This window comes from Piliocolobus tephrosceles, chromosome 1 (genome assembly GCF_002776525.5).
Source record: "Piliocolobus tephrosceles isolate RC106 chromosome 1, ASM277652v3, whole genome shotgun sequence".
Taxonomy (NCBI): Eukaryota; Metazoa; Chordata; class Mammalia; order Primates; family Cercopithecidae; genus Piliocolobus; species Piliocolobus tephrosceles.
In genome coordinates this window covers 96073166-96083937 of record NC_045434.1, presented here as the reverse complement: position 1 = coordinate 96083937, position 10772 = coordinate 96073166, and the positions used below count along the sequence as shown (strand labels likewise).

Genomic DNA, 10772 nt, shown 5'->3' with positions numbered 1-10772 from the left:
TTTTTTTTTTTTTTTTTTTTTTTTTTTTTTTTTTTTTTTTTTTTGCTCTCTGCAGGCTGAGGACCTGTTCATGGAATTTGCACATAAGGCTTCAGCTTTCAACAACTGGTGTGAAAAGGCAGAAGAAAACTTGTCAGAGCCTGTGCACTGTGTCTCCCTGAATGAAATTCGGCAGCTGCAGAAAGACCATGAGGACTTCTTAGCCTCCTTGGCTGGGGCTCAAGCAGACTTTAAATGTTTGCTGGAGCTAGACCAGCAGATTAAGGCCTTAGGTGTGCCTTCTAGCCCTTATACCTGGTTAACAGTGGAGGTGCTGGAAAGGACCTGGAAACATCTATCTGACATCATTGAGGTAACCTGGAACACGGCAGAAACTTCCTTTGGCTACAGTGAACATAGCCACTTTATTATCCAAGTAAAGAGACTTTTGAGATAGAAGGAGCACTATTAATAATTATACTGGGACAGCAAGCATGAAACATGACAGTCTAAGAAAAACTGGAAAATATGTTTACAGTAGGTATACCCTATGCCCCATAATTTGGTTTCCTGCTTCTGAGTGTTGAACAATGATTCTGAGAAGCAAACAGATGCCCCGAGACATGGTTCTAATGATGAGCTATGAAAAGTTCATGAGGCTTGTACATGTATTCAGAGTTGACATATCCCCCTCATTCAAGGCATTTTCTTTTTTAGATACACCTCCAAAAGTGCCTTGCTACATATGTATTTTTAACTTTTGTCTGTGTATAATAATATTCATTACTAAAACTATGAAACATAAAATATATAATCGAAAACTAACCATAATGTCACAATTCTTAGATAGTAACTGTTGTTTCTAAGTGTAGCAAGCCCTTAAGGCTGCTTTTGTGTTCATTTAAATTAAATTTCCCCAAAAAAATTACAAAGAGGGGAGGTTTGCCTTTATTACTAGCATACTTATTACAGGACTTGGCCTTAGAGGAGCCTGCAAGTACTTTTGGGAAATATATGAGCTATCTTTACATTTTAGAGGTAACAGGTGGACTGCATAAAATATGAGCACACAGGCACATATCTCTGGAAGATATGTTAGATTTGAGAGAGGAAAGATGTGCACCTGAGCCTACAAACCAATTCTCTTATGGCAAATAAAGGCCTTCAGTGTCAGTCACGTTGTCTGTGATTTGGGGTTTTAGGAACGGGAGCAGGAGCTGCAAAAGGAAGAGGCAAGACAGGTCAAGAACTTTGAGATGTGTCAGGAGTTTGAACAGAATGCCAGTGCCTTCCTTCAATGGATCCTGGAAACCAGGTGTGCTGTGTTACATCCCAAACCATGACCCTTACACCACCTCCATTTGCCTTAGGGATGAAATATGTGTTTGAAGGGAAGAGGAGAGACTCTGACAGCATGTATTCTGCCCTAAAATCACCATATCTTGCCTATGATATATATTTGGAGTTGACTGTTTTCTGAATCAATCCTTGGTAAAACAAGAAATGACAATTTCATCCTTCTGCTTATTTTGTGCACTTCTGTATTCTCTCCTTGATACTCTCACCTTTCTTTCTGTTGCCTGTAATTTCAGTCTAAAATAATAACAATTTCTTATGTTTGCATGCCACACTGCACTTTACAGAGTACTTCCATATCCATTACCTCACCTAACTGTCAGAGCAACCTTGAAAAGCGTACAAAGCAGATCTTATTAGCTCTGTTTCCAGGTGTGGAAAGTTCAACTAGATAAATTTACTTGCTCAAGGTCACATATGTATTTACTGGCACAACCAGAAGCAGAACCTTCTATGAATACCTCCTATGAAGCCATGCTGTTGTGTACCTACTAAAGTTCTAATGAGAATCAAGTGAGATAATTTATGTTAATTGTACTTATTAGTAGCAAACTGTTCTGCACCTGAAGATAACGTACGTCACATCTTCTGGGGTAAATGATCTAGAAAAAGGAGACTTAGAAGATGTAATATGTTAGAATACATCGTCAAAGTTGGTAGATAGTATCCAGTAGGTGGGTCAAAACTGTGGTCTTCTGAGAGTTAATGTGGTGGTTTAGACAATTCATGATATACACTTTTCTACATACTCACTGACAACGACGAATGAACAAAAAGAAATCCCATACCATGTCTAAACCATCTGACAGAAGGCAGAGAAGACACAGAACACCCTTCTCTTACTCTTTTCTGGGTGACTTCATCACATCCTGGCTGTGTGTGTCCAATACCAAGCATATTCCTTGACATTGGTGCTCATTGTCCTGAAGCAAAGAGCTTTATGGGAGACTGTTCTTCTCAGAGTGGGAGAGGCCTTGGGAACCAGTGGGTGGACAGGTTCATGTTTTGTGGCAACAAGAGATTTAAAATGTTCCATAAATCTGAGGAAATGAGATCGTTAAAGTAATCCATTTTAACATATCATCTCCTTTTTCTCTCATGTGATTCCTGTTCCGGACCTCCACTTCCAGGGCTTACTTTCTGGATGGGTCAGTATTTTATGTTATCATCATGTTTGTTTTATTATATTATTCTGGAAGAATTCATTAAAAAGGACTTAGTGCTGAGGCATCTTCATTCCATCGTAATCTGGTAGTATGGAAATAAATATGTGGAGTGAGAAGGGAAAACTCATAATATTTCATTCTACCCTTATACTTCACTAGATGGAATCTTGCCTACATTGCTTAAGTGCATATTTAAGAAGAATAATTAAGAGGGGTACATGAAAGCTTTCTCCTAGTCAGAGAACAACCAGGGAACGTCTTCCCTTCTCATCAGTCTGGCAAGGTTGTGAAAATTTGGCTCTGTGAAACTTTGCTTCATGGAAGCCACATAACCTTGGAGAAGTTGAAACAGAGGAGCTTTGAGTTGGTATGCATGTATGAAATATTGACCTGTGATGTGATACATAATGTTTTCCTTTGGTTCTTAACTAGATCATTGCTCAAGGAAACAGGAACTCTGGAATCCCAGCTGGAAGCAAATAAAGTAAGTATTGTTTTTCGTTAGCTGAAGATATTGTCAAAATTATAAAGAGTGTAAAAATAATCACTTAAGGGCAGCCCAGGAGATACTTTTAGGTATGTATCACCTAAAGTCCATTTTAACCATAGGCCACCACATCATGAATATAAACCTCAGTCTACTTAAATCTCTGAATTTCAATTTCTGCATCTACACAATAGAGTTAGTACCCATTGTAGACTTACTGTTTGCCCTGAAGAAAGAATTTCATGGGAGACTCTGATCTGCCCAGAGTGGGAGAGGCTTTGGGAACAGTAACTGGATGGGTTCATGTTTTGTGGCTACAAAGGATTTAGAACATAATGATGAAGTGAAGGAGCAAATGTAAAAGTGCCTAACACTGGCAAATTTCTGATATTATATGATGTAGTAAGATGATACAATTGAATCTAATCATGTCTTGACAATTGAGCAAAGTAATGGGTTAGAGCAGTATTTCTCAATTTTTTTTTTTACTATCATTCTTGCAGCAGAAAAAAAACTAATTATATTTAATTATTTTTCTAACAAAAAAAATGAAATACTAAAGAATGCGATGTCAGGTAGTTTTGACCATCATCTCACCTGAGTTAAAGTGAGTTTGTCGAGATATGATTGATAAAGAATTGCACCTTTAATGTGGACAGTTTGATGAGTTTAGACAATTGGATGAGTTTGTGCAAAATGATACCATCATGTATGTGACCCTTTGTAATCTGGTTTCTGCTTAATTGTTTTCCCTTTCACTTCCTGTTACCGTCTTTCTACTTTAGGTATTAGGAAAATATGTTTTTTCAAGTTCCTTTTCACACACACTTGCCTTTGCCTGAAACACTTAGGCTTTCCTTTGGTCACTTGATGAGTTCCTTTTTTTTATCAAAAAGACAAGGAATAATGGATGCTGGTGAAGATGTAGAGAAAGTGGAAATAGTACAGCCACTATGGAAAACAGTATGGAAATTCCTCAAAAAATTAAAAAGAGAAAGACCATATGATTCAACAATCCCATTATTGGGTATATATCTAAAAGAAGGGAAATTAGTATATCAAAGAAATATCTGCACTCCCATGTTTATGACAGGAGATAACAGGGAGACTATTCACAATAGCCAAGATATGGAATCAACCTACCTGCCCATCAATGGATTAACTGATAAAGAAAACATGATATACACAATGGAATATTATTTGTCCCTTAAAAAATGAAATTCTGATATTTTCAGTAACATGGAAGGAAATGAATGTCATTATATTAAGTGAAATAAGCCAAGCACAGTAAGACAAATATTGCATGTTCTCACTCCTAAGTGGGAGCTAAATAAAATGGATCTCATGAAGAGGGTATATTGGAGGTTACTAGAGGATAGGAATGGTAGGGGGACATAGAGGAATGAAGAGAGGTTGATTATTGGGTATAAATATACAGTTTGATAGAAGAAATAAGACTAGTAATTGATAGATCAGTAGGGTGACCATAGTTTACAATAATATCTTGTATATTTTAAAATAGCTAGAAGAAAATAGTTTGAATGTTTCTAGCATAAAGAAAAGACAAATGTTTAAGGTAATAGACATCCAACATATACTGATTTGATCTTTACAAATTATATGAACGTATTAAATTGTCAGGTGTACTCTGAAATATGTACATCTATTTTATATAATTAAAACTTAAAAAAAAGATGTCAGGCAAATTTGACCTTTGAAGGGCTACAAGCTTTGTCATATCCCAGATTGTTTTCACTGCACTCCACAATCATCAGAACCAACTCACACTTGCACTCTGTGGGGAGCAATATTCCCGCATTGAGAAAGCATGGGCAAGATCCAGAAATTTGGCATATAACATGTCTGCATGGCAGGAGCAGCCCATGAACATCATTCCAAGTTGATGAAGGCAACCCAGGAGTGAACACTGTGGAGCTTAAGTGAGTCTGAGAGCTCAGCCACAATCAGTGTTGCAGATAAGTTCCAGTGCAGATCCCTGTGAGCCAGTGACGATGTATGGACTCTGGAAATTTTATTTTTCTTTATTGGTTCTCTTGATAGATGACAGATGATTGACAGAGAGAGAGAGAGAGAGAGAGATGATAGAGTATATAGATATAGATGTATGTGTGTGTATGTATAACTACTAACTCTTAGATTTATATATTACAGAATACCAGAATGACAAGTTTTATTCACCTAAACTTCCCATTCTTTTATAAATGCGGGCTACAGAAGTGAATTGGTTTTCCTGAGTAGTTCATTTTTTCACAGACAACAAGAAGATCCCTGAAAATAAAATCAGCCAGTTATCTCCTCTTTCACCTTTAGGTTTTGAGCTGGTAACCTGGATGACTGACTGTCTCTCTTCTCTGTCATTTTTCCAGAGAAAACAGAAGGAGATCCAGGCAATGAAGCGTCAACTAACCAAGATTGAGGACTTGGGGGACAACATGGAAGATGCTCTGATCCTTGATATCAAATACAGCACCATTGGATTGGCCCAGCAGTGGGACCAGCTGTACCAGCTTGGGTTGCGGATGCAACACAACCTGGAGCAACAGATCCAGGCCAAGTATTGAGGGAATGTGCCAGAGCAGGGAGGGGTGCAGGTGGTGTTAGGTGTTAGGACCTTAACTAAGGGCTAGAGTTTGGTGCACCAGATAAAAGAGTTGCTTCAGAGAACCAACGTTCTGGGTCTTTACTGCCCCACGGAATGACTATTTCTCTTTATACTGAAATCCATCATGAAATAAAAGACAGTGCTCTCTATCCACCTGAGCCTACTCATCACCCATTTGGACAACAACTGACTTTTATACCCGATTTCTCAGAGCTCTTTCACCATCTTATGTGATCTCTTAGGAAACCATTCCCTTTCATAGAATTTTATCTAAAATGTAATGTCTAAAATAACAGAAACATTTAAAGCATGGCCAAATAGAGCAGAAGGGCAGAAACTCATTATTTTCTAGATAAATTCACCATATCAAAGCAGCTACAGGTCTCAATAGCATTTTGGCAACATTTTTATCTAGATAAGGATTGGCAAACTTTTTCTGTAAATGGCCTGATAATAAATAATTTAGACTCTGTGAGGCTCATATATTTTCTGCTGTAACTCCTACAGTGAAAAAAGCAGCTATGATAAGTGAATGACCATGGCCATGTTCCAATAAAGCTTTGTATATGGACATTGAAATTTAAATTTTATGTAATTTTCGTGTTTCAAAAAATTTTATTCTTTTGATTATCTTCAACCATACAACAATGTAGAAACTACTCTTGGCTCCTGGACTGTACAAAAACAGGTGGCAGCCCAGATTTCACCCATGGACTATAGTTTGTCAACTCTTGAACTAGATGACTCAAATAGCAAATTGTCCATTAAAATTTCTCTCTCTTCCATGTGGCTTTTGTTCTTCTACCCTGTGTTTTATATACAGAGTAAATTCATGTTTTCTTTTTTTTTTTCTCTTTCAGGGACACCAAAGGTGTGAGTGAAGAGACTCTGAAGGAGTTTAGCACAATCTATAAGTGAGTATAATTTCATAGTTAACTGCTTCTTTGTTTTTCAGACTATTTAGAATGAGTCTACAAATAATGTTTCTCTCACTCTATGAGGCTTGGTGGAATCTTAAATGAAGATCTAAATGTGCTCATTTTCTCCAGTCATGGCTTTCTGTGAGATTTTCAGACTTCAAAAAATATGTTTCTTCATTCTCAACATTTTATGCTTTTCTTTCTATCCATTAGGTTAAAAAAAATGTACAGGACACAGACAAGCTTTTTATTCAGTCCTCTGATAGCTTTATGACAGATTAATAAAGCTTCAGCTGACACAATAAGACATATTCCTTTCTATTCTCACTTGGTTTTTCTATTGAGCTTGATAAAATTTTTTTTTCTTTTTTTATTCTTTAGACACTTTGATGAGAATTTGACAGGGCGCTTGACTCACAAAGAGTTCCGGTCCTGCCTGAGAGGACTCAATTACTATTTGCCCATGGTGGAGGAGGATGAACATGAGCCCAAGTTTGAGAAGTTCCTGGATGCTGTGGATCCAGGGAGGTAGGAACAAGACTAGGGGTCAGACCACAGCAGGGATGGGGGTTTGGAAGGAGAAGCACAGAGAGTAAAATGATCCATAAAACATGAAATTAGCTCATCTGAAAATCGGAAGAAATAGGCAACCATAAATGAATTAGGCAGCTCTTGGTGCCCTTTCAAGATTAGCTCAGCAGTAAATTGTGCTAACTTTAACTCAAGGACTAGCTTTACAATTTCTCCAATTCATGATTTAGATTCAATCTATGAATTTCCGCTGCTTATAAGGATGAGACTAGAGAGAAGAATCCCTTCATGTATGTGAGATTTTAAGGAGACATAGATGATTCAGAGACCAACACATGGAGTTGGGGTTGTTATGTGTTTATGGAAGTGTATTAGATCATCAAGAGATCAGGTTACTGTTAGGGACTAATTCTTGCTAATACTAAAAACCAAAGAAGACCAGAAATTATTTGAGGTACCTGAGGACTGGTGCTGATGGAAAATTTCAAAATTCACCGAGAATCAGGCTGAATGACCCATGTTGAAACAGAGTCTGGAGCTTAGTAAACAGTGTATATTTGGCTGTAAAAGGGTGATGAAGGGGAGCCAAAATGGAGAGCATAACCCATCTCATCCCAGAAAGCTTAGCTGGAAGAGGCACTTGGAGAATCTGGCTTTCCTCTGTTTCCACAACACTGAATAGGAAATAAAGGGGCCTTCTTTCTCTGCCTTGAGAAGGCTCAGCTCCTGATCCATTTCTCCCACAGGAAGGGCTACGTCTCACTGGAGGACTATACCACTTTCCTGATTGACAAGGAGTCAGAAAACATCAAGTCCAGTGATGAAATAGAGAATGCCTTCCAAGCCCTGGCGGAGGGCAAGTCATATATTACCAAAGAAGACATGAAGCAGGTCCGATTCTGGTTGCTTCCACTATTACGCTGTCATCCTAATTTGAATTTTGGTCATCTCAGACCCGGTGGCCTACTTTGAAAAAAACCACCCACTTTTTTTTTTTCAGACCTCCCCTTACACAAGATGTCATTTGCTTTGGTCACCACTTCATTTTGTCTTGACCCAACTCAAAAATGTACTGTGGTTCTCTATTGAATGTGAGAGTCCATTCAAAATCTGTAACTCGGTTGTTAAGGATATTTCTCTTTTTTTTCTCATTAATTCAAAGAGCATTTATTGAATGCTTATTATGTTCCAGGCACGAGGAGAGCAAAGTTTAGTAAGACACAGTCCCTAGACTCCGGTGTAGTGGGGAAGACAGAACTTTACAAGTTAAAAACACAATGACAGAAGCAAACACATCTGTCATGGGAACAAAGATATGGGGGATTTTATTACAACCAGAAGTAATCTCTCTTCTCTCTGATTCCAAGAGCTTTCTTCATTCTTCTCCTTAAAATACTTGCATCAGGGAAGGTATCATCTATGATTAACACAGGGTGAGTGTTGAAGGACATGCAGGAACTCATCAAGTGACCAAAGGAAAGCTTAAGTGTTTCAGGCAAAGGCAAGTGTGTGTGAAAAGGAACTTGAAAAAACATATTTTCCTAATACCTAAAGTAGAAAGACGGTAATAGGAAGTGAAAGGGAAAACAATTAAGCAGAAACCAGATTACAAAGGGTCACATACATGATGGTATCATTTTGCACAAACTCATCCAATTGTCTAAACTCATCAAACTGTCCACATTAAAGGTGCAATTCTTTATCAATCATACCTCGACAAAGCTGTTACAGAAAGAAAATGATGTGGTCTTCCAGACAATATCTGGAACCCACCATCCACCCACCCATGTGCTAACGCATTGGAATCTTTAGGGATCCACTTGGTAGTCAAACAGCACAGCCAATAGAGGAACTCTTTGGCATAAGAGGATCATAGGTTCAAGTCCCAGCTCTGCCACTTTCTAGCAGTGTGACCACTGGTGAGTTATTCTACCTTCTTGAGTATTTTACCTTGCTCATAAAACATGCTAGTCCCCACATCTCAAAGCAGCCAGGAGGATGAAATAGATCAAGTGGTCAACAAATGTTGTTAGGCATATAACTCCCTCTATTTAATAAAACAACTTTAGGGAATGAGATTTACAGAATACTCAAAGTGAGAAAGCTCTTTTTCAAGAAAGGGCTGAGATTAAAAGTTAAGTTACTCACAAGAAATTATACATTTATGAGAAAAAAAAATTGTGTGTAATAGAAACAGGGCTTGCATCTTCCAGAGATGCTCCATCTCCTGCATTTAGGGCATAATATGGGAAGCCCCAAGGAACCAGCTATTTTGAATCCCTATAACTGTATTTTTCTCTTTTTATACTTTTCAGGCCCTTACCCCAGAGCAAGTGTCATTCTGTGCCACACATATGCAGCAATATATGGACCCACGGGGTCGAAGCCATCTCTCTGGCTATGACTACGTTGGCTTCACCAATTCCTACTTTGGCAACTCATAAGCAGCTCCTCATGGATCATAGAAAATCTTAGTGTTGTGGGAAATTTACTGGGGGGTGAAGAGTACAGGCAAATGTGGAAGATAAAGATGGCCTCGTGTGTGTGTGCTTGTGTTTGTGTGCATATTACATTTATTGCAGGATCTTAAAAAATCTCAAGGGTGGGAGATAGAAAGGTTAATAGAGTTGGAGGAGTGGAAGCTATTTTGTATGCAACTAGTCACTGCTGAGGGGTGTCAAAGTTTCTATTTTTATTTGTTCTGCTTTGCATGTCTTTATCATTATGCCTTTTCCTAGTATAAAGTAATTCTTTTTAAAAATATTTTTGGGGCAAAGTTAAGTGAAATGTTGAGCTTCTATATTTCTGAGAACTGTACTCATATAAGACTGGGCAGCTAATTTTACTGTAAAGAAGGGCCATGGTATAGTAAATAAATAAAATCCAAGGCAATTTGCAAACAGTTTTTTTAAACTTTGGAATGTGTTTAAATTTAAATTTGAAAATAAAGATATTTGATATTCTGGAGAACATGAATATTTTAGTTTGTACAATGAAACAACACACAGATCAGCATAACACCTGTTTTCTTCTTAACTTTTTTTTCCATGATTCAAAATTATGGTAGCTGTTCTTACTCTCAGAATGACAAAATTCCAGCATAGCAAGGCTTTCTCTTGTCCTCCAAGCATCCATATTTTCTCCTAAGTTTTAATGTAGTAAAAATAATACTTCCATATCCAATTAAAGTAACAGTTAATAGAATTATTTATAAAATTAAGAATTAATTTTTAAAAAAGAAGAGGTGATACTATCTTCATAAATTTTCAGGCCAAGTTTAGACTGAACAGGTTTACATGCCGACATTCTGATTTGATTTATAAAAGGTAATGGTGTCATTAGCTGGTGAGAATTCTTAGATCACTTATTTGCTGTGTATAAAACTGCTAGCATTCTGCACAAATAGTCCCCACTTACCAATCCATTAATGTTGCCCCTTGATTACCATCTTAAGTCTCAGTCCCTTCCTCTGCATAGAAATGAATCCATGCAGGACAAATCCTGTAATAAGAGCCTTTTTTAAACCAAACAATCATTAAAGCTAAGAAGTTATTATTGATACTAACAACATACAGGTATTTTAGTGACTCTTTTCTTAAACTGTCAAATACTATGGAATATAACAAGCAGAAAGTATTTTCAAAATTAACGTTCACAAATGTCTAAATTGTCTAATTACGAGTTACCAAAAATAGTACAGTTGGAAAAGA

The 10772-nt window shown here is 37.4% G+C and overlaps 1 protein-coding gene across 2 annotated transcripts in view; it reads left to right on the top strand.

The window, feature by feature from the left end:
• SPTA1 (spectrin alpha, erythrocytic 1) overlaps positions 1–10024 on the top strand; it is a 75870-nt gene extending 65846 nt beyond the window's left edge. The window contains exons 45-53 of one of the 2 annotated variants that reach the window (XM_026457049.1): positions 56–352; positions 1182–1294; positions 2466–2483; positions 2934–2985; positions 5376–5563; positions 6472–6525; positions 6913–7059; positions 7809–7953; positions 9378–10024. In XM_026457049.1, coding sequence (XP_026312834.1) covers positions 56–352; positions 1182–1294; positions 2466–2483; positions 2934–2985; positions 5376–5563; positions 6472–6525; positions 6913–7059; positions 7809–7953; positions 9378–9506 — 1143 coding nt within the window. In that variant the 3' untranslated portion in view covers positions 9507–10024. Of the gene's footprint in view, positions 1–55; positions 353–1181; positions 1295–2465; positions 2484–2933; positions 2986–5375; positions 5573–6471; positions 6526–6912; positions 7060–7808; positions 7954–9377 lie in introns of those variants that run through there. The other variant, XR_003309950.1, reaches the window with a different exon arrangement.
• Positions 10025–10772: the final 748 nt, after the last annotated feature.